This window comes from Oryctolagus cuniculus, chromosome 20 (assembly GCF_051225735.1).
Source record: "Oryctolagus cuniculus isolate XC-2025 breed Fujian yellow rabbit chromosome 20, ASM5122573v1, whole genome shotgun sequence".
In the NCBI taxonomy this organism is placed as follows: Eukaryota; Metazoa; Chordata; class Mammalia; order Lagomorpha; family Leporidae; genus Oryctolagus; species Oryctolagus cuniculus.
The window spans coordinates 40,683,701-40,707,801 of record NC_142886.1 but is presented as its reverse complement, the minus strand read 5'-3'; the positions used below and the strand labels follow the sequence as shown (position 1 = coordinate 40,707,801).

At 49.9% G+C, this 24,101-nt stretch overlaps 1 protein-coding gene across 19 annotated transcripts in view; it reads left to right on the top strand.

Annotated features, from left to right (window-relative positions):
- TTC7B (tetratricopeptide repeat domain 7B) overlaps positions 1-24,101 on the top strand; it is a 245,535-nt gene that overhangs the window by 157,913 nt on the left and 63,521 nt on the right. For all 19 annotated transcript variants that reach the window (XM_089322087.1, XM_089322085.1, XM_089322083.1 and 16 more), the window contains 2 exons: positions 1,345-1,505; positions 22,643-22,759. In XM_089322087.1, the coding sequence (XP_089178213.1) occupies positions 1,345-1,505; positions 22,643-22,759 (278 nt within the window). The remainder of the gene's footprint in view (positions 1-1,344; positions 1,506-22,642; positions 22,760-24,101) is intronic.

Below are 24,101 nucleotides of genomic sequence, written 5' to 3'. Positions count from 1 at the left end.
CATCCCTGCCTTCAAGCCTTCTCCGTGACAGCCCGCTGAGTGCCATCCACGCGGCCGCTCGTCTCCCTGGGGCGTGGATAAACTGGTGGAGCCTTGTCAGTGCAGCCACGGCCTTTACGGCATCAGAACGGCAGAGCTCTGAGCAGTGTTCCCGGTGGACCCGGGCAGAGGCTGTGACCCTCTTGTCCTCGGAGCCTTTGCATTTGACCAGCAGAGCACAGGGAGGAGCTCAAGATCCGGAGTCGCACTTGGTGGTTGGGTGGCCCTGCACCTCTGCACTTCCGCTTCCTCTCTGTAAACCAAGAGTGGGGCCAGATCATCTCGCTTCCGGCTCTGATCAGGACTTGGTGGTTCAAAACAGAAAGCCCCCGTAGGCAGCATTTATAACCCAAATCCATCAAGAGGGAGCGAAAACTATAGGAAAGGGGAAGAGAAGTCACATCTTTCTACAAAAGGGGACAGTTACTGAGGGTTTGGGAAAAGGCCAGAGAGCTAAGAGGCCCCTTGCACAGGGCTGGAGTTGGAGGCGAGACAGGAAGGGGTGAGTTCTGATTCTCCTTCATCACTGTCAAGCCTGCAGGGCCCCAGGGTTATCAGCCCTGTGCTTGGGTGATTTTGAAGAGTTTTACATTGTAAGGTTCAGATGTATCCGTTCCTACCTGAATTTGGGGACATCCTTTTTATATGTAACATTTCAGTTTGTTCCAAAGATTAAGTTATTTTGGGTTGTAGTTTGGAAATGTGGGATTTATTTGCTTATTTTGATGTCTAATGCAGACCCAGGACAAAGGAACCAAGAAAGAACCTGGGGCTCTGATGGTTTGGAGAGCTGTGTTGAAGGCTTTGTGACTTATTGAGCACTTTAATTTCAGTAATGCTTTGAAAAAAAATGAGAAGAGTTCAGCTAAGGCAGCTTCATTCCCCTAAAAACCCCTGGCAAGTTCTGTGCATCTCCATATGCAGTGAAACCATCTTGGGCATAATCAAAAGTAGATCCGTTTTTGGAAAAAATGAGAAATGTTTATTTGGGAAGAAAAAGGAGGTCTGGTGTTGGCAGTTATATAGAGAAAGGGGTCTCTCATATCACTTCATCCGTCAGAGGCTCCGAGCAGACGAGCAGGCGACTGTTTTCCTGTTTGTGGTGAAAGTCCTGGGGCTGCCATAAAGGCTTGGCTTCCTAAGCCAATGTGTCACAATGTGAAACAAACTCTTGGTGCTTACAGAGAGTCCCGAATCCAAAGGATGAGTGCTTCCTTGTGTTTCTGTGGCTGCAATTGTGTGTGTGTGTGTGTGTGTGTGTGTTGTGTTTTCAAATTCTTTTTTTGTGCTTTCGTTCTAATTCAGATACCGGAGGCTTTGGGGTACGTCCGCCAAGCTCTTCAACTTCAGGGGGATGATGCCAACTCCCTGCACCTGCTCGCCCTCCTCCTGTCAGCACAAAAACACTACCACGACGCTCTGAACATCATCGACATGGCCCTGAGCGAATATCCAGAAAATTTCATGTGAGTGACCCTGAGCTTTTATCTTCCGTAGCTCGGAAGTTGCTTCTCCCTTCCTCCTCGCCGCCCCCTGCCCCCCATCCTCTCCAATCTAGTTTAAATCCTTCATGAACAGCCTCTTTCCTCCTCGTTTTTTCCTGATATTGAAAAACAGACTCACTCTGCTAGGTCATCTTTGTGGAGTTAAAATACTCCATCCACTCCTTCCCCATGGGAACTCGTGGGACACATGAGACGATTTTAGATGGATTGTGGGTGAACATTTTTATTTTAGTTGTGAAAAAAAAAAAAACGCATATCAACAGTGCATGTAACAATGTATTGCTTGGGAGAGGCTTAAGACTTTTTAGAATGAGTTGTTTTCATGTCAGTTTAAAGAAAAACATGAAGTAAATGCTAATTCCCATATAGTTGGAGATGGCAAAAGTGATGTGAAACCACGCCAGTGGCTTAAACATGGAGCATGTTGTTCTGTAGCTTGTGTGTCTGGTGTTACCAAGGCTTTCACGGGCTCTGGGTGATTATTCTGTTTTAGGTCGCTTTCAGCAACAGACTTTACTGCTTTGTGCGTTAGTTTAATTCTCTGGGAGGTGGGATTCCTTACTTTAACCTCTATTTGCATATAGCGTTGCAATGATCATTGTCGGCTGTCATATGCTTGACTTGTCTACTATTCGTCACATCGGTCCTCTGAGTCACATTTTGATTGAATCCATGAATTTGGAATTTGCTAGGCTTTTTTGAGTACTTTGTCTTTTGGGCTTCTGGGCTACCATTTGATCTTCAGCAGTAGTAGCTTAGTAACCAGTACACAATGGCCAGAAATAGGAAACACTCCTGAGGACTGGAAGCTTCTAATTGTCTGCATAGCTGCAGGGTCAGTAATGAGGCAGGGGATGCTTGGGGCACAGGACGAGGGAAGGAATGCAGAAGGTGACCGTGGCAACCTCCGAGTGGATAGGCTCTGGATCAGCTCTGGCTCGCTTGCTCTCTGCCTTGTCAGCTCACTGCGGTTGTAATCAGTGCTTGGAAAAGTGGTTCACACATTCTGTTACAGACATCTCTTTGTCTTCAAATGAAATGCTCAGAACCCTTGTGAAGGTGCAGGAGCCCCCTGGCTTGGGTTCAGCTGTTAATGCAGAGTGAATTCAAGAGCTTTCCTGCAGTGCTTTCCCCCTTGCAGATCTCAGACTTGCTCATTGGCTCACGCGCACACGAATACGCTTTCCCAGCTCTGCAGCCCCAGAACCTTACATTGGTTAAAACACTTTTAAATATTTGGGGTTTGTTTGGTTTTTTTTTTTTTAACCTTTCAGGAAGTGCAGCCGATAGAATTGAAGTCAGTTTCTCCCATCAGTACTTATGATAAAGTGCTCTTCCCGCTTCCTACCACACAGCACACACACCTTTGTTGGGGGTTAGACCTCAGCCTGTGGTTTCTGCTGCCGTAGCCCAGGGCGGCCTCAGAGGAAGCTTCCTAGAGGAATAGCCACCCCACGCAGGAGCCGTAGAGAGTGGTGGCTGATACGGTAACGCCTCCGAGTGACAGCGGCTGACAGCCTTTTCCTGCAGTGGAAGGAGGACCAGCAGCGGAGACGTTGTGAGGCACGGAGCCTGTTGTTTTCATGTTACGGCAGAAGCACAAGGCAGCAGGTCTGAGAGCCGCCCTTGGCTTGTGTGCTCTTCACGTATTTGCGTTTCTTCCTCTGTGATGAGACACTTCTTCTGAGGCATCCTTCAGTAAAAGTGGTCCCCAGATCCCATGGTCTCTTACCTGTCAACACCAGCCTAAACTTGGGCGACTGCTGGGTTGTGTTGTCTGTGACAAGCCCGTCTCCTGCAGACTACACCCCATGTGTCCCCCAGCCACACCCACCACGGCCGAGCACGTGGTCAGTGTTGCTGCAGGACCTGCTAACTAGCAGCAAAAACCCTTTGCCGTTAGGGTCAGTGCCGCCCACCTGTTGAACAGTTTTCAGACAGCTCAAGGCCCTCTTGGAGTGGCTGGTCCCTCCAGCACCTCTCGTCCTGCTGTCACCGTGGGATGAATAAAAATGTCAATGTAGAAGTCCTTTGAAAAAGCCCACCAGGGCGCAAGCAGTTCTGCGCTCAGAGGCGCCTTCTCAGCTCTTCCGTCCCCCTCAGCCCTCAGGAAGCACTTCCGAACCGTAGGGATCCTGTCTGCGGGGAACGCGGGACTAAGCTCACTGCTCTGGGGAAGCAGCCGGTGTCTGGGGTGTTCTGGGCTCAGTTCTGCACGGGAGGAAGGACCAGGGACTGGTGAAGAGCCGGGCCCTAGATTCAGACAGACCTGGTGCGGTCTCCAGATTGTCCAGACCAGCCGCTGACCCCCGAGTCTCCTCGGCTCATCTGCAGACTCTGAATGATGACATACCTATCTCAGAGGGTGCTGGTAAGAATTGATTTAGCTCATGTCCTTGAAAGCATTCGTTCCTGGTACTCACTCAGTGATTGGTAGGAATTCATATTACTACTACGGTAGTGTTTTCAAATACATGATATTTTAGCATCCATTAAAATTATTATTTTTAAATATTGACTAGAAACAAAAGAATGGGTTTTTTATAGCTGCTTTATGTAGCTCTGTATTCATAGCCTGATTTTTTTTTTAAGATATTTTTTATTTATTTACTTGAGAGGTAGAGTCAGACAGAGGAGAGACAGAGAGAAAGGTCTTCCATCCACTTGATTCACTCCCCAAATTTCCACAATGGCTAGAGCTGGGCACATCTGAAGCCAGGAGCCAGGAGCCTCCTCCAGATCTCCCACGTGGGTGCAGGGGCCCAAACACTTGGGCCATCCTCCACTGCTATCCCAGGCCACAGCCGAGAGCTGGATCGGAAGAGGAGCAGCCAGGACCAGAATCAGCGCTCATATGAGATGCCAGCGCTGCAGGAGGAGGCTTAGCCCGCTGCACCCCAGCCCCCACCCCAAGAATGTCTGTTACATACATATAAAACAGAGAGTGGACTTTCCCTCCAGCAGCTAAGACACCCACGTCCCACGTTAGAGGGCCTGGGGTCGACTCCCAGCCTCGGTCCCTTCCTCCAGCTAATGCAGGCCCACCACAGGCAAGGCTGATAGCCCAGGCGACTGAGTTCCTGCCACCCCCTGGGGAGACCTGGACCGCCTCCTGGCCCCACCCTCAGCCCCTGCCCCGCCCAGTGCCAGCCTTGTTCCAACCCCAGCCATCTGGAGAGTGGGCATTTAGACAGTGAACTAGTGGATGGTAATGTAATCATGCTCTCTCTCTCTCTCTGCCTCATAAATGCTTAAAACGTCAATAATACAACTAAGAATGTATACCTAATTCTTAGCTTAAGAAAAAACATTAATATTGCTTATGAATTTTCTGTGTATATTTATATGTATACAATTCATGTGTGTTTATATATTTTCCTGTGTATATTTCTTTCTACATGTTCATATATATATGTGTGTTTTCTGTATAATTCTATTAATTTCTTCCCTATCTTTGTCCCTTTGTCTCTCACCTGACAGGTTAATCACCCTTCTAAGTTTGGTAGTGATCACTCTCACTCTCATATTTCTATAGCATATATGTTTGTACACCTAAAAAAATTGAATTTTACATAATTTTTAATTGTAAATTTTTAAGTTAAATTTTTAAAATTAAATTAAGTTAAAATATGTAAATTTTACATATTTTTTAACAATAAGTCTTTCTATGACTTGCTTTCATTGCTCAACATGACGTTCCTGAGGTTCATCCCTGTTGCTCACAGCAGTTCCCTCATTCATTCACACTAGAGAGTAGTGTTTGATTATTTTAATATCCTAGACCCAGCTGTCTTCAGGTCTGGGCTGTTATGAAAAATGCTGCTGTAAATATTCTTGCTAGGTCTTCTGGACATGTTGGAGAATTTCTCCAGGTGTATGTCTAGGAGTGAAATTGTTAGGTCATAGGATATGTGCATGTCAACTTTATCCAGTCCTTCCAAACTGTTTCCCAAAACACTTGTATCAGTCTGCACTCCCACCAGCAGAGCCAGAGCCCCTGTGGCCCCATGGAACAATTCTTAGGGTTGCCACGTTGACCACATGGTTGCAGGCTGATACCACCTTGTGAGCTAGAGTTGCATGTCCCTCATTACTAATAAGGATTTGTTTCCTGGCTATGTAGTTTTTCTCTTTTCTGAGTATGTGTAGAGGTCCTTCCTCTTTTCTAATTGAGTCATCTTTTTCTTACTAATTTCTAAGATTCCTTTATATGCTGTGGCTACAAGTCCTTTTGTTGGTTGTATATATTGCAAGATTCTTCTCCCAAGTTGTGGTCTGTCTTTGCTTTCTTTGAACGCTGTCTTTTGATGAATAAAAGTTCCCCACTTTAAAGCACTTGATTTGTCATTCACTTCCTCTACGGATGGCACGTTCTGTGTCTGGTTTAGGAAACCTTTTCCTTTCCAAAAGTTATGAAGATCATCACCCCATTCACCTTTTAAAGGCTCGCATGTGTTCTCTTCCAAACTTGGATCTGGGAGTCCACCTGGAGTCCATTGCTTGGGGTGTGTTTGGTGGCCAGGATCCATCATAAACCAACCCCCATCTCCACCACCATGCACGGATACCCAGCATCCCATAATTAAGAAGCTTTCTGCTTGGCTCCGTTGATCCCGGTGCCCGTTCTTGTGTGACGGCCACACTTTGGTCCCCTAGCAGCTGTCTCACATGGGAGCCCCTCCCTGGATCTGATTCTTCAAGAGTGCATGGCTAATCTCAGGTCATTCACATAAATTTTCAAGTCAGCCTGTCAGATTCCATCAAAAAATTAAAACCTCTTAAGATTTTGGCTGAAATTATACTTAATGTAATACCTTAATTCGGGAGAATTGTATATTTATGACAGTGGGTTTTCTAATTCTCTCTGGCTGCAAGGATTACAGTTTCAAAAAGTATTTTTATGAAGTTTCACAGTTTCTGTGAAGGTTTTGCTTGTTTATTTTACCAAATTTATTTCATATGGAGTCAATTTACTAATTTTTAAATAGAATTTTGCATTGATGTTCGTGTGTGAAATACATCTGCAATTTTCCTTTCTCTTTATATTCTTACCAGACTTTGGCATCAAGGTTAGGCCTGTTTCATAAAATGAGTTGAAATGGTTCTTTCTTTCTTTTCATGCTTCGAAATAATTTGTGTAATGACAGAATTAGTCCTAGAATACTACGTTTTAGTAGAATTCACCAATAAAACCATGTGGGGCTGTTCTTTTTTCTTGGGAAAAAGTTCTGCTGCTTTTTAAAAAATTATTGTAGGATATGCAAGTTTTCTGTTTCTCATTTTAGTAAGCTAACTATATGCATATGTAAACCATAATATATAATATCTGTTTTTATATATGATCTGTTCATCCCATCTAAATTTAAACATTTATTGACATAAAATTGTTCATAAAATGTTTTATTTGCTGTCACACATCATCTATTGTTAAGCCTTTTCATTCCTAATAGGGTTTAATGTGCCTTTTCTTTTCTAGAACAGCCTTGACAGAGAATTGTTGCACTGATCTTACCAAATCACTTTTTTTTTTGGTCATCTCAATTGTATATTTTCTCTTTCCTAAATTTCTGTTCTTATTTCCACTCCCTGTCTTTGTTTGCTTTGTTTTATTTTGTTTACCTTCTTAATCTCTGACATTGGGTGTTTGGTTCATTAGTTTTTTTGCCTTTCTTATTTTCTGACATTAGTGTTTTAAGACTAAAAATTTCCCTCTCTAAGTACTGCTTTGGCTGTAAACCCCAATTTCAATATGTGATGTTTTATTGTTTAGTTCTAAATATTTTTAAATTTCTATTATTCTTTTTTGGCTCATTAGTTGTTGTAGAATGTTTTGTGATTGTCAAATATATGAGTTGTTTCAACTTGTCTTTTGTTACAGATATTTAACTTCATGGACTTGTATTAGACTTGTAATATACATAAATTTGAAATTGAATTTGTTTTATGGCTCAGCATGTGGCAGTTCTTGTAAATATTCTATTAGTGCTTAAAAAAAATGTCTTATGCATTTGTTGGGTAATTTTTTTATGTGTTTTGTTAGTTTAAGCTATTTTAACTATGCTTTTTAGATCTACATTCTTACTGATGTTTTTCATCTCCTTAATTTATCAGTTGTTGAGAGGAGGAATAGTGAAATCTACCAATAGGAGGGCACACGGGCCCATTTCACCACATATTTATAGCAACTTTTCTTTGTATATTTTAAAGCTATGTTATTAGATACATATAAATGTTGAATGCTAAGTCTTCCTGTTGTATTCTACCCCTCAACAATATAAGGTATACAGTGAATTTAGGTTCAGTCTATACAGGATATACACATGGACTATATCTGTAAATATGTGCACACATACTATAAGTATATACAAATGCTTTTGTGTGCTCACATATATAAGCTGAGAATGTTTTTCCCATTCTCCTTCAACTCTTTTCTGTGTTTTAGATAACTCTTGTGCTCATTCTGAATAGCCGATTGCTTTTTTAAATGCAGGATACTGGTCTTATCTGGAACATTGAGTGTATGTTCATGTCCTCTAACTACTGCCATGTCTTTCTCAATGTCTACCATCTAATTTGTGTTTTCTCTTTGGCTTTTTTCGTATGTTATTCTTTCCTTCCCTACCTTCTAGATTGATTATGTTTTTATTAAATATTTTTTCTTTACTAATATGGAAAAGAATATTTCTCTTTCAGTTGTGTTTAAGTGAGTGCCCTACGAATTGTAGTGAGTGTCTGTTGCTAACAAACTTTCCCAGTTGGTAGCTAAAGGTTTATTTGGCTTTATTCTCAGAAGAGATTTCCAAGCTGGACATACAACTCCGGGCCTGCACATCTCGTGGCACAGTGATCTTGCTCCTTCCATAGTTGTTGAGCACATGGTTCATTTTCCTCTGGGCTGTTTTTACTTTCATAGCTGAGATTTTGCATTTTCACTGTGATGCATCAAAAGGTAGATTCTGCTCAGGACTCCTTGGGCTTTTAAAACTAGGTTGATGTTTATTTTCTTTATCATGTCTAGAAAGTTCTCATCCACTGTTTCTTCAGCTGTTACTTCTCTTCTTATAGAGAGCGTGTTGTACTTTTTGTCTCAGTGTTTTGTCTATTCATAGTTAGTATCTTTAGTGGTGTGGTGGGTCTCACATTGCCATTTCCATGTCTGTCTTGTATTTTGTTGTTATTCCCTCTAAACTGCCTTCTTTTCCTGTTGAAAAAAAAATGTGCTTTAAAATTTTCCAACTATTAGATACCTAAACAAAAGGATGACCAGTTAATATTAACTCATTAGATATTGATTGTCTCTGACATACTGCAAATTTTTCCCAAAATAAAATTTAACAATGTGAACATTTTTGTAATGAACAGTGCTCATGTATTCTGATAGATTCACTGTCTACTATATTTGGTATGAGAGCCCTGATCTTGCTTCCTTTGAAATACAACTTTGCAGAAATTCCCTTTGATTTACATATTTTACTTAGTGATTTTCCTTATTGGCCCAAGAAGGTAGAAGCAGATGCCAAGTAATATTTAGAACGATCATCCCTCCTAAAGACAGTGAGGTAGTCTGGGGTCTAGGCTTTGGGGAGGCCCTTACACTGTATTCCTTTCTCTCTCTCTCTCTCTCTCTCTCTCTCTCTCTCTCTGTCTCTCTCCAATTTATTAATTTTATTTATTTGAAAAATAGAGAGATATAGAGAAATAGAGATCTCCTATCCTCTGGTTCACCCCCTAAATGCCCATAATAGTCAGAGCTGGGCCAGGCCAAAGCCCAGAGCCTAGAACTCAGTTTGGATCTCCCGAGTGGGTGGCAGGGACCCGAGCACCTGAGCCATCGCCTGCTGCCTCCCAGAGTGTGCATTAACAGGAAGCTGGGATTAGGAGCTGAACCAGGGCTTTGAACCTGGGCACTCGAATTCAGACATGGTGCTTCTACCACTGAAATTTACTTTTAGATAAAATATTGAGGTGAGACTGACAATTCATTATTTTTGGTCTTTGGAAGATGTGTCAGCTAACATCATGCTTAGTTTGCATTTGCACACCTTGGTGTTAACAAAATGTTAGTGTTCTGACTCAGCAAGCTCAGACTGGCTGCCAAGGCCAGGGGTGCAGCTCCTTGCCCTGAGACACATTGAGGGAGAGTTACACAGACAGAAGGAGAGGGGGAGGGGGAGGGGGAGAGGGAGGGAGGGAGGGAGAGAGAGAGAGTTCTTCCATCTGCTGATTCACTCCCCAGATGGCCACAACAGCCAGAGCAGAGCCAGGCCAAAGCCAGGAATCAGGAGCTTCTTCCAGGTCTCCCACATGGGTGAGGGTCCCAAGCACTCAGGTTGTTTTCTGCTGCTTTCCCAGGCACATTAGCAGGGAGCTGGATTGGAAGTGAAGCAGCCAGGATACGAACCAGCACCCATATAGGATGCCAGTGTCGCAGATGGTGGCTTTACCACTATGCCACAATGCTGGCTCCTTCAACAGATTGTGAATTGATTTGAATGCTTGTTTTTTCCTGTTTAAATAAAATACACCCTCACCCCATTCCTGTGCTGGCAGAGAGGTCATCACATCAATAGCAGACTCAAGAGACGTCAGATGTCACCACCAAGCCAAAGAAAGTGACTCTGAAACCACTGGAGATGGCTCTGGTGCGGGAGAGCCCTGGGGAGTGCGTTCTGGTCCATAGCCGTGACCCGAGGACGGTGACCCAACCCTCACTCAGCTCCCCCACAGTTCTGCTGCTGTGTGCGAGCTCCGCTGCTCTCCTTCATGGGGAAGCAGATTTTGTCAGACGATCCCACTTCTTCTTTCCCCACTGGAAACTAACTGTACAGACGGAAGTCAACATGTGTAACACTCATTCCCTCAGTCACTCATTTAGCATAACATCCACTAACATTTGTACATTGCCTTGTGGCAGGCACTCTTAATAACAGTTCACACATTTTTAACTAATTCTCATGTGAACCATCTGAGGGAGGTACTGTTATTATTCCCATTTTACAGATAAGAAAACTGAGGTGCAGAGAGATTAAGTAATCCATCCACCAGTGAGAACCCAGTAAGTGGCAGAGCCATAATCTGTACCCAGGCAGTTTGGTCTCAAAGGTGCCAGTCAGGCGTCAGGAAGCGATTTCTGCTCTCTCAGAGCTCACCACCCAGATGAACAGCATTTGTATGCTACCCCGCCTCCCCCGTTGAACTCATTAATAAACTGAAAAACACAGGATCATTCTTTATGTGACTGGAATGTGTGAGTTTAAAACAATCAGCACTTAGCCGATGAGACAGGATCTTTCTTAGTCTGTCCTACTCCCACGCACACACACTCTCAGAGAAATTAAGTTCCAGCTGAAACATTGTAGTGAGCACTGCTTTGATTAGTGAGGGCTCAGAGGGCAGATATTGAGGGCTATTTTTATTCCTAGCTGAGTGGTAAAGTAATGAATTTGCCCATTAAATTTGTACTTGATGATATAAGTCTGACCACAAGGAAAGAGGTTGTTCATGTCATTAATAGTGGAGAAGCGATCTCTAATTCCCAGAGGCTGTCTGGGAGGGAGGAGCACGGGGTCACCGACCCAGGGAGGCCAGGCCCTCAGAGGCACTCTGGGAAGGGGGTCTTTGTCCGAAGGAGAGTGGGTGGCAGCCTAGAAGACATGTGGAATGGGAGTGGTGCAGTCGCTTATTTAAAATCACAATAACAACAAAAAACAGATTTAAAAAAACGGGCCAAGGAGTTGAATAGATGTTTCCCCAAAGAGGATATACAATAGCCACCACACGCGTGGTAGGACTCTCAGCATCACTAGTCATTAGGCAGTGCAGATCAAAGCCACACTGAGATACAACATCTTGCCCGTTAAGATGACTGCCATCAAAAATCAAGGTCCTGAGCACTGCAAGAAGGTAGAGGAGGTAGAACCCTTGTGCAGCCTCTAAGGAGAGCAGCAAGCTGCCTCCTCCAAAAGTTAAAAACAAAGCTGCCGTATGATCCAGCAGCCCCACTTTGGGGCAAGGTCTTGAACTGATGCCGTGCGCCGTATTCACAGTAACCCCAAGGTAGAGCTGACTCACGCGACCATCAGTGAGTGAACACTGCTGCACTCACAGACACAGCCACTTGAATAGCACACACACTGGAATATTATTCAGCTTTAAAAAAGACGCTTCTGGCATATGCACCAGCGTAGATGAGCATTGGGGACATTTTGCCAAGTGAAATAAGCCATTCACAAAAGGGCGAAGAGTTTACGATTCCGCTTACAAGAGGTACCTGGAGTGGTCGAATGGAAAAAGGGTGAGACAAAAATAGGATGGTGGTTGCCGGAGCTGGGAGAGAAGGAATAGGGAGTGGTTGTTTAATGGTCCAGAATTCCGATTTTGCGAGATGAAAAGGGCCGAGAGAGAGATGGCGGTGAGGGTTAGGTGGCAGCACGGGTGTACCTGTCACCACTGAACTGCACGCCTAAACATGGCTGAAATGGTATTTTATGACTTGGTTATGACGGCAGCCTCCTGTCCTCTGGTTATCAATGCATCCTGCATTCTTGGAAGATGGAGGAGGTGAGATTGTTGGAGACCCTTCCGCCTTGACTCTCGGGCTCTGGGTCATTGAGCCTGCGCCCTTCTGGGATGGACTTGCTGGCTCAAGGAAGCACCCGCCATCGCCCACAGGCAGCTGTGTGAGCTTCCCTGGAGGCCACAGGTGTGTGGTTTGGCTGCAGTCAGCACAGATGCTTGTCCAGAGACAGAACCCAAAGGCAGTGCGCAGTGGCGTGGAAATGGAAAATTGGCTTTACGAGGCACAGGGAGAAGACCTGGAAGATGGAGAGGTGTGGCTGAAGCCAGTATGTTGGGGGTGGGATCGGGCCATTGGGGACCCTTTTCTCTTCAGAACTAGAAACAGCCATGGCCTGAGATCAGGAGTGGAGCTGGCCCAGATCCCTTGCCGCACACTGTGGTGACCAGGACCAGGCACGTGTGTGGCTGTTTGTCCCCAGGTGAAAATTCTCATGGAGCATCCTGCTGGAGAGAGAGCCTTCAGGGCATGCAGTCTGCCCGTTGGGCGGAGGGGGCTCAGGTGGAGCAGCTGGGGCAGGAGGGGCCCGCACCACGCCATGGCTCCAGGAGGCCCCTTTATGCTGGAGCCAAGTTCTCTGCATATCAGCCAGCAAGTCAAGGTCTAGAGGATCGTCTTGGGGATTCACGCAGGGTTTCCTGGAGAACTCAGGGTCCCCAGGACCTCACCAGCACTCAGCATGCTGCAGACCTGTCTGTGTCCATGCCACGAGTGGCTGGAGCCAGCAGCCCTGTCGGGGAGCCTGCACCCTGGCTCAGAGCTGGGCACGTGTCTGCTTGTGCGGCTGCACTTGTCCACTTTGGATTTCCCTCTGACCGGCTGTCCTGCCTGCGCCAAAGGTTCTCCCTCGCTACCTCCCAGCCTCCCACCACACTGAGTCCCCCGATTGGTGTTGCCACTGTTGCTGCCATGCCCTTCTTTAAAATGCCACCCTCAGGGGGTCAGAGGCAGCCACCCGGCCAAGTCATTGCCAGTGCAGGTGCCGCCTCCAGGATGCTCTTGAGAGTTGAGAGAATGGCTGAGGCGGGAGGGGGAAAGAAAAGCCAAACTGGGGTTTCTTGAGGTTATTTATTTCGGCTCAATATGTCAGTTGTTTGTTTGTTCTAAAAATACCACCAGAAAGATGGGGGAGAATGCCAGACTGTTGGCACTCTGACTGAAATGAGAGGCAAAGTGTAAGTGATACGGGCTCTGACAGGAGTTTCTGCCTGTCAGAAAGAGAAGGCAGGGTTAGGAGAGCAAGTGGTGTGCCCGGCTCATCAGACCTGGCCGTGGGTGCGTCCCCAGCCCTGGGCCCCGTGGGCAGCCTCCCAGCCCAGGGTGAGGTACTGCTCAGCTTTGAAGCGTCCCCCCTAGTACTTGGGCCTCCAGAAACTGTTTTGCTAAATACCTGTGGCTGTCATTTCCCCAGAACAGCAGGTCCTGGAGTCTGGATTGGGAAAACATCACACACACACACACACACACACCGATGAGGGAGGCCAGGGGGCGCGAATGGCGAGTGAGCTCCCCAGGTGTCCCCTTCCCCAGCACCTGGGCCCCAGAAGCAGTCACGTTTCTAGAGCTTCCTTGTTGGTTGAGTAACTCCCAGACAGCAGTCTGGAGGGGCAGGGTCACCCAGGCCACTGGCTCACCGGGGCTTTGTTCTTGGGCAAGGCAGATGGGCTGTGAGAAGGAGCACCCTCCTGGGAGCCCTCTCTGGGGGGTTCTGTGGGCTGACCGTGACCTTTCGCTAGGCAGTCATGATTCCCAACACTCTGTGAAGCCCTGAGCCCAGCGCCTCTTTACCTGTCTGTTCTGGAGGTCGGGTATGTGAGGAGCCACAGGGGCCGGGGGGGTGCCGCTCTGTGTTCTGCAGACCCCCGGACATGCCCTCCGTGTGGGTGACGCCGTGAGTGGTGCCCTCTGGGCTGCTGTGCTGTGGCCGCCCTCACAGACCCTCACTGGGGACATTGGAGGCCCTAGGCAAGGTCACAGCCCAGGCTGCAAAGAGATCCAGGCAGCCCCTCCGGAAGGCAGGCACCGGCTTCGTCGGAATGCTCTTTCAGAGTCCCCACTGAACTTAAGGACAGAGTGGACCTCCTGTGTTCCAGAAATTCGTACTGGAATGAAGTATCAACACAGGAGAGTTTAAGTGCAGGGGTCGTAGGAACGCGTTTCGCTGGAGATCGGCTCTGTCGCTCCCCCTCTTCGTGGAGGAACGACACAGGACCCTGCGCTGTTCTTTCGTCTGCTCGGCCCTCCCCGGGTTTGCTGCTGGTTCTTCCTGGGTTGGCTACTATCCCTTCCACCTCTGTGGAAGGGCAGTTCCCCCTGGCCACATTCCCCACTTCTGCAGGGGAGCGGCACACCGCCGGCCGGCTTTCTCGGGGGCTGCACAGGTGTTCCTTCAGCTAGATGTTCCCCTTAGATGTTCCTGGTGCATGCAGTCTCTCTCCTCCTTTATAGTCCTCTTCCACCAATCCCAACTCTGCTACCCACACGCCGAGTACGCTGCTCTCCTCCAATCAGGAGCAGGTCCCACAGTTTATTGGTTGAACTGGAGGCAGCTGTGTAGAAGCTGTTTCCCTTCTCAGCGCCATATTGTGGGAAAGCAGATGCATAGAATAAGTCTTAATTCCAGTAACTTAGTCTAGTCCGAGTTGCTCCCAGTTGCTCCCCACAGATCCCCCTTTCTTTTTATTTTTGGCGTTGATATGCGCCTGTCTTCGGTGCCCCGTGGCACACACTCTGCTCTACTTGCTAGAGTTGCCACAGGTTCTTACAAGTCCTATCAATCAGGAAAACCGAATCCGGGTCCTCTCTTCGCCATGTTGTGAGGAGGTTTTTAGGCGCTGATGCGTGCCTGTGTTCGGTGCCCTGCAGCGCATGCTCTGCTCTGCCTGCAGGGGCTTACAAGCCCTAACAATCAGGCAAACCGAATCCAAGCCTTCTCATTGCCGTATTGTGGGGGAGACTTATTAGTGTTGGTTCGTGCCAATCTTCGGTGACCTGCAGCTCATACTCTGGTCGAGCTGCTTGCTGGTGCTTACCGCCTTAATCAGGCAGACCGAATCCAAGCCTTCTAATTGCGGTATTGTGGGGAGGCCTTACTGATGTTAATTCGTGCCTGTCTTCGGTGACCTGCGGCGCATAAGCTGCTAGCCGCCCGCAGGTGCTCATCGCCTCACTTAATCAGGCAGACCGAATCCAAGCTCTCACATTGCAGTGTTGTGGGGAGGCCTTTCTATTTCTCTATTTCTCTATCTCCGGGCATTCCTGTTTCTCCCATTTTACTTCTATCTTCCAGCATTCCTATTTCTCTATTTCTCTCATTTTACTTCTAAACTTCTGTTTCTCTTATTCCCGCGGCTTCCCGGCTCCCGCCCCGAGGCTATTTCTCGGCGGCTTTCCGGCTGAGCCGCTTCAGCCCGCTTCTCTCTCATCTGCGCGGCTCGGCTTTGCGCGCACACTCCGCGGTCTCTCACTAGCCCTTTCGCATCTGAACCACGGCCTCGCGCCAGCCCTGTTCCCTATCTATTCACACCCCGTGCTCTCTCTGCACGCGGCGGCTTCCGCGAGTCACACAGCGTAGCTTGCGTCTCCACCACTAGCATTCAATCCAAGTTCCCTGGGCTAGCCTGGTGAATTCAACCCAGCTTACGTCTCCGCCCCACGGTTTGGCTTCCCGTCCTTTGCTCCCCGGGCTAATCAGACGGATCCCAATCTGGCTTACGTTTCAGCTTCTGGTTTCAACTTTTCGCCCCCTATTCCCGGGCTAACTTGAGAATCCCAAAGTGGCTTGCGTTTCCGCCTCGGCCTGCCCCCCGCGGCTTCAATTTCCCTAACATTTTTCTCTACCCGGTATGTTTCCCCAAGCTTTCCTCCAACAATACTCCTCCCTCATTTCTCCTGGCCTCTCCCCACAGTCCGTATCCGAGTCTGTTTGTTCTAGCTTTCACTTTCGCTTTCGACCTTAGAGATTTCTCCCAGCTTCCCCCCGTAGTCCGTATCTGAGTCTGTGCCTAGGCTTTCAATAGCTTCTTCCGGCACCTTTTTCGTCCGGCTTTTCCCTAGGCTGTTTGCTAGTCTCTCTCTCCGATATTTTCCCAGTTCTTCCCGTTTCTTCCCTCCTAAGTTTCATATCCGTCCTAAGTTTCCTATCCGTCCTAGGTTTTCTATCCGAGTCACGGCACCATTATGTCGCTCCCCCTCTTCGTGGAGGAACGACACTGAACCCTGCCTAGGCTTCATATCCGAGTCACGGCACCATTATGTCGCTCCCCCTCTTCATGGAGGAACGACACTAAACCCTGCCTAGGCTTCATATCCGAGTCACGGCACCATTATGTCGCTCCCCCTCTTCGTGGAGGAACGACACAGGACCCTGCGCTGTTCTTTCGTCTGCTCGGCCCTCCCCGGGTTTGCTGCTGGTTCTTCCTGGGTTGGCTACTATCCCTTCCACCTCTGTGGAAGGGCAGTTCCCCCTGGCCACATTCCCCACTTCTGCAGGGGAGCGGCACACCGCCGGCCGGCTTTCTCGGGGGCTGCACAGGTGTTCCTTCAGCTAGATGTTCCCCTTAGATGTTCCTGGTGCATGCAGTCTCTCTCCTCCTTTATAGTCCTCTTCCACCAATCCCAACTCTGCTACCCACACGCCGAGTACGCTGCTCTCCTCCAATCAGGAGCAGGTCCCACAGTTTATTGGTTGAACTGGAGGCAGCTGTGTAGAAGCTGTTTCCCTTCTCAGCGCCATATTGTGGGAAAGCAGATGCATAGAATAAGTCTTAATTCCAGTAACTTAGTCTAGTCCGAGTTGCTCCCAGTTGCTCCCCACAGGCTCTCCCTCCCTTCCTCTCCCTTTCTTTGTGAAATTAAACTACTGAAGCTGAGGATGGAGAGTAAAGAACTGGGGTGATGCACACACATCACCTGGGTGTCTGGTTGCCCACAGACCCCGATCCTGTGAGTGGCAGAGACAGAGGTTCTGTTTCCCATCATCCCCCGGGGATTCGGCGCTACCTGCCCCAGCCCTCGCTCTGAGCAGCCCCGTGTCAGGGGACCTCCCGTGGTCCTTTCCACTTTGGGATTATTTGGAGAAATCTGTTTTTCCTAATGAACCTATGACCAGTGTGTCCATATAGCAATTAGGTAAGCCAGGAGATCTAAGAAGTTGTGTATTTCCTGTGTAACAGTTGAGTAATTAGATCATTCATTCAAGTGACATTTATGGGGCATTTGCCATTCGTGAGGCTCTGAGCAGTACTTGATACCTGGCGAGAACGCGGTGGGAGCCAGCTCTACCCCTCCGCAGCCCTCCTAGCTGTTGTCAGAGGGTAGGGTGAGGTCTCTGAGCTCTAGCACCTGCCCAGCTGTAAAATGAGAAAACCCCACTGCGCTGTGTCCGGCCAGGCCTGGTGTGACACCAGTGACAGTGACAGCCTGGCCCACAGGTTGCTTGCTGCAGAAGCACCACCTACCAGGATTGGCCCGCTTAGGGAACCCAGCCAGGAGGGCCGAGGCATCAAAGCCCAGCAGAAATGTCGATGTCGGTGCATTGAGATGGGTTTCCTTTAAGCCACACTGAGACCTAAAAGAAACCGTGGCCAGCTCTGCGGGGTCGGTTGGATGGATTTGCTGGCGTATGCTTCCTCGCATGTCGCTGGGCTGCACACAGCCTGTTCTCCCTGCCTTTCAGACTGTCTGTTCCCAGCTGACTCATCTGGCTTCAAATTTCCATCCCTCTCCTCGTCACCACATGCTTCTTGCACATCGCTTTTGACTTCTCTTAACGCTCTGATCTGTCGGCTGCCAAACGTTCTTCCCAGCTTAAAATTTCATCTCAACGTCCTTGCCCCCCGCCCACCCACCTCTGCCTGCTCTGTTCTTTCTTTTACCTGGTGACAGATGCTCCCCGTCCTCCGTGTGGTTGGCAGCCAGCCCCTCCCCAGCTCTCCCAGCAGGCTCCCTGGCAGCGAGAGATGAGGAAGGTATTCAGGCCCCCCCCCTTGGCGGTGTCCCACGTGCTTTTCTGCACAGCTGTTTTGAACCCTTGCCTGCGTTCGGCAGGTCATCAAAGAGCAGGTCCCCGGAAGGCTGAACCCAAGCGCTCACAACAGATAGCAGCTCCAAATGCCACGTGCTGCAGGCTCCCAGGATTTCATTTCTAAGATCAGCTCGTGAGCGAGGGTCTGGCGTACTCGCAGGCGTGTTTCCTGCCTGGCGGGCTCCTTGAGCGCTTTTTTCAGTACTGCCGAAGAAGACGGGAGCGAGGGATTACTTCAGTGGGTCTCCAAACTGGGCCGATTTGTCTTCACTGAGAGTTCTCTGAATTTACATGTCCAGAAATTAGTAATATCCGCCTTCGTAGCTGTATCTCAGAGTCTGAGACTCATGGGGGCAGGGCCCCCGCATAGGACTGAACTAGAGGGAGGTGCCAGAGGCATTCTGCAGCTGGGTGGGGGCAGTGCCCAGGGAATCAGGATGCCTTCCCGTGGTGGCCACCGCGCATGAGCCCCAGCCCTGATAGGTGGCGCTTTGATTCATCCCACAGCAAGCAGGGAAGTCACAGTGCCCCAGCCCCCAGAGCCTCACCAGGGACACTGGTGGCTTCTTTCTAAGCTCAACGCTGAGCCAACCATAGTTGTTGTTTCAAGAATTATCTTGGGATTTCTTAAAAATAAAATCCCCCAGATAAGGCAAAACATTATTTTGGTTAGTCTTAATGAAAAGTAAAATTTTGAATAACTGAGTCCTTCAAACAATTTGAGTTTTGTATGCAGCAGGCTTTTGGGTGGAAGGCAGTTCACACACACACACACACACACACACAGCTGAGATCATTCTTTAGGGAACAGTGTGTGATACGTCCCAGAAGCAGCACAGTACACTATCCAGTTTCAGGGCTGTAGTTTTGCCCTAAGCTGAAGATCCAGCCTCACGTTGGTGGCCTTTCTGATTGGACTGGACGCTCCTTGCGGGCAAGGGGCTGTGTTTTATTTCCTCTTGTGTTCCACACAGCCTCTCACAGCAAGACTTGCACATCATAGGGCAGCCATTTGGCTGTTTCCCGCTCCACGTTTGTGTCTGTTCTCTCAGTCCCTCACTAGTGGCATGAACTGGGGCAGTTCACTCATTTCCAGGGATTTGTAAGGATCAGTGACTGAAGTGGCTGCCGCTGTTGGTATTGCTTACTTGCCTTGCAAGCTTACTTGGCTTGCAGCTGATCCTTCCCTAGATCGAGCTCCCGTTTCCTACCAATGCGTTTCCATTTGGAAGGCTTACTCTGTGTACCGAGGGGGCACTGTTTGCTCTGAATCTTGAAGGATGAGCACGTGCTTAAAAGACAGAAATGTTGGAAAAGGCGTTTCACAAAGAGGAAGCAGCATGTGCAAAGACCAGGGGCACAGAGGCAAGTGGCGGTGGCGGTGGGGGTGGGGGTTGAGGACCGCAGCTCCAGTGGGGGACGTGTGTGACCCCTCAGTGGCTGGGCATGTAGCCAGTGGCATATCACGAAAGGCATCACGCAGGTAACATGTAGGTTTCTGTCAACACCAAGTTGGTGTTTTGGAGTCAAGTTGGTATTTTGGCAAGATCTTTCTATTTGTCATTAACTTTCTATAAGTTTTCCATGAGTCTCTGAACAAAAATATTTCTTTTGGAAAAATTGGTTTATGGACTTTGAGGCAGGTGTAAGGGGCGAGTACCCAACACTCACTGAGCCTGTGACTTGTGACTGTGCTTGGAGGCACAGCTGACTGGAGTCAGGGCTGGACCTGGCCATGCGGCCAGCGCACGGCCTCGCCTGGCGGGCGCCCCCCCCCCCCATCAGGATGACAGTGACGCGTAGTGAAGCGTTTCCGACGCTGCCAGTTTGTCCCAGGCTTTCCCCTCCCTTGTTTCGTTGCCTCAGGGCTCCTCAGCAGATTGAATCGACAGCATCTTTGGACATCAGCTGCAGCCAGCTAGCACTCGTTGTTTGAGTGCTGTTTGTTGCTGTGCTAATGTGCCACATGCCCGGCCGGAGAGAACGGTGCTAAAACATTTCCCATTCTGGGGAAATGGTGGAAAAGCCACGCCCCCTTTTCCTGCTTTTCCTGGGATACCCAGGGAGAGTCAGAGCCAGGCCAGGCCGCAGTGGGGCCGCCACCTGCCCATGATGGGTGCCCTCTGCCTCCTGTCCTCTGTCTGCCCGTCCATCATTTGTGCTCAGCAGTTCTGCGTTGCTTTCCCTGTCGGGCCCCCTTAGATCCAGCCACACCTTTTCAGCTCTGTATCCTGAGTCAAGTGTTTGAAAGCTGTTATTTCATGATAATTAGAAGTTCTTTTTCCAGCCGAAAAGCCTTGCACAGAGCTCTTCCCCCCATGCTGAGGCTTGGGGATGCACTCTGGCGCCCTGTCCTTGGGTACAGCCGCTGGAGTCCTGCCTCATTGCCGTTAGAGCCACGCTGCTGCCTGCTGGCAGGAACCCTTCCTCCTGCCCCCACGGCCCTCCATGGGGCAGGCCAGCTCTGAGCTCCCCACAGCCAAAGTTGCTTGGCAGCCAGCCCTCATCCAAGAGTCTCTGGGCCTCTGAACAGGTGTCCACTGAACGCGGACTGATGGCTGTTCGACTGCTCCTCCTCCTTCCTCCGTGTCTCATCTCTCAGCTGACCCGGGATCTGGTGGGAAAGTGCCTCCACCCCGGTCAGGCCTGCTGTAGCCTTCGGCTGCAGCTGTGGCTCCGTGTGGCTGGTCCTGGTAAGGCTTCAGGAGTTTGAGGGCAGAAGCCAAGCCCTGTTCTCACACCTGGCCTTGCTCTGTGCCCACCTGCTTGGAAATTGGGGACCGTACCACTCCTATTACCTGGCCTGTCACCCATCATTGCAGGTTTCTGAAAACCAGGGCTGGGGAGGCTACAGCCCTGACCCTGCGGGAGCCACCAGCATACCCTTGGCTTCTGTTGTTCTGTGTGGAGGCCATGGTTGGCGCTAGCCCACTGCTGAGCTCGGTGGCCATGGCTTAGGACCCGTCATGCCGTCTGTCACAGGGGAAAAACACTGTGGTCTGCTAGGTGCTTTTGAGTGGGGGCATCACCTCCTGCACAGTTGAGAAATTCTGAATGCTACCCTAAATCACAACAGTTACCTTTTCCTTATCTTCCACGGCTCACGGAGAAAGTAACCAGCAAGCAATGCTTATTAAGGTCAACTCAACACAACTGGACAACTGGAGGTACTGGGGGAGTGAGGCCAGAGAGGGAGCGCGAGGGAATGTATGGCAGGAAGTCACATCCGGAGAAGCTGGAGGTTGCTGGGGTAAAGCCCCTGGCCCCTGCGTGACCAACACCACCCCCCAGGAGGGCTGGGTAGGCACATGACATGGACAGCATTTGTCAAGGGCCAAACACAAGGCCCTTTGATAAACGGGAGCTCCTCCCTCTCTTCTTGTCTTTCTTGGCCACAAACTCCGGCGCAGGTGGTCCCTACTGAGCAGAGGCTGAAAGCGGTAGCAGTGGAAGACTTCTCTGGTGAGGTGAGGTGAGGTGAGGCGAGGCGAGCTTTAGCTGCACTGGGGAAGCAGTACAGGGATCAGGTGAGTAGAGATTAAGATTGGGACACGGCGCAGATCGCCGTCGAGCTGTGAAAGGAGCGGCCGTTGTCCAGCGCCTTATGTTTGTAGGAGTGAAGGGTCCAGCGGGGTGCACAGCACGGAATAGGGTGGGGAGATCGAGAGCGAGGTGGAGGTCCCGACTTTTGTGTTGTGAGTGGTAAGGCATCATGAGCGTTTCTCAAGCTGGCAATGAGAACGGTTTCTGGAGACGTCGATCAGGAGCTTTCTGGGAGCTGGGAAGTCGGAGGACAGGGCTGAATCTAGGGGGGTGGTGACGAGTCCGCGGACCCAGACAGCTGACGTCGGCAGAGGGGCCAGGTGGGCTCTGGGAATGGGCCACAAAGGAAAGAGGGTTCTAAGCTTAGCCCTCAGATGGTCTGGGTGGAGGGTCACAGAAGTAGGGATGGTGATGGTGGAGGGAGTAGGGGAGTCCTAGACCTTCCCTGGCAGGGCTGGGGCGGCTCGGAGGGGAGGCCTGAGCCAGCGGCCCTCTCTTCGTGTGCCTTGAATGCAACTTTCTGGAGCGGAGGAGGTGCTGAGCGCCATCGCGGAAGCTGACCCGTGTGTGTTTAGGTCAGCTGAGTCTTGTTCCCCATGTGAGCGTGTCAGTAAGGTTCGCTTTTAATGGATTTTTCAAAATCTCACAAATAAATTGGTGTTGTCCTGAAAAGCATTCTCTTTGTAAAACCCCTGTGTTCGGGTACAGCGGGCCCCTCCGAGGCCTTAGGCCTGAGCACAAGGGCCCTGTTGTTCCGCGTCTGCCTCAGCAGTGAGACCGCACGGCCTCACCTTGAGCTGGGGCCCCGCAGACCCTGCTTCCCTGGGAGCGGGCGCCGGACGCCCCCCTCCTAGCCAAGTAGGGACACCCCCACCCCGGGCCTGAGCCCTGAGCCCACCCCTTTGTCCTGGTGGGGCTGCGACTCTGGCCTGAGGTGTTTTCTGCTCTCCACAGACTGCTGTTCTCCAAAGTGAAGTTGGAGTCGCTCTGCCGGGGCCCGGATGAGGCGCTCCTCACCTGTAAGCACATGTTACAAATATGGAAATCCTGCTACAACCTCACCAACCCCAGGTAAGAGGCCGGCCGTGCCTGTTTTGCGTGATTTTTGCATGGGCCCCTGCCTGTCAGGGCCGCCTCTGCTTGCCATTTGCAGGTGCTGACTCTGTCACCCCTGTGCACCCCCAGGTCCCCACGCGGGGCAGAGCGTGGAGCTTCACACTCCACTTATGGGAGGCTCAGAAGCAGCCACTGGAGCCCCCGGTGGTGCCATGGGGACCAATGAGACCCAACTCTGATGTCTCTGCTGGCCGTTTGCCTGCCTCCTTTACAAGCCAGCGCTTGTTCTGTGACTGTGCAGATGGCGCACAGGTTCCTGCGATCATGTTAAAGACCTGGGTAGTTGGAGCAAAGGGTTTTCTGCAATCATGTTAAAGACCTGGGTAGGCACCGCGCTGCATCCTACTAAGAAGAGAGACGAGATGGCCATTACCAGGAAAAAGTGTCATTGTCAAAAGGTTAAAAATCATGACTCAGACAGATCAAATCAGATTTTACTTAGCTCACTTCCTAAGGGGGAGCCAGCAAAATGTTAAGACTTGATCAGAGCATTTGGAAAACAGGTGTGTGTAGGCAGGAACACGGAAATGGTTCGGCAGGTGGGTGTCAAAACAGTGTCCTATGCGGCAGTGGAATGCATAGCTTGGGGTCATCGCTTCTGGGCGGCAGAAATGAATTGCATGCCTACCCAGCAGAATTCATGTTAGCTTCTGCCCTTACAGAGCCGTGCCATCACCAAGCCAGCAGGGAGGCAGTCAGGGGGGACCCACCCTGGGCTCCCACAACGCGGGGAAGGCAGGCTGGCAGAGGCCAGTACCCCCGACACACCAGAACCTCTTTGCCCGCTTTCAAGTCCTGGCCGGTTTTTCCTGATGGAAGCTAAGGTGGCGCATTGTGCCTCCTGTGAAGGCAGTGAGTTGTGAGAGGGAGCTAAGGAGCCCAGGGGGCTCTCAGGTGTGATCGGGGATCAGCCAGCTGGGGGTTCCAACAGCCCACCCTAGGCTCCTGAGAGTCTAGAGCCTACAGATGTGTCACTCAGTGGTAAATGGTCCTAAGGGCACAGCCTGCCCAGGAAGAGGCGGGCAAGTGCGCTGTGGGGGCTGGGGCGCGGGAATGCAGGCGAGGTTCGGGATTCAACAACAGGGCCTGTTAAGGGGCTAGGCCCCTGTGAAGTGACACTGAGCAGACCTGGGACCCCTGTGGGCCGTGCAGCTGGATGGGAGGGAGTGAGCCTGGAAGAAGCCAGTCCACACCCGGCAGGGAGCCACACACAGGACCCCTTGCAGCATTTCGTTGGGGGACCCCCTTGGGTGCAGGGTGCTCCCCTTCCCCTAGGTGAAAAGTAACCATGAGACCT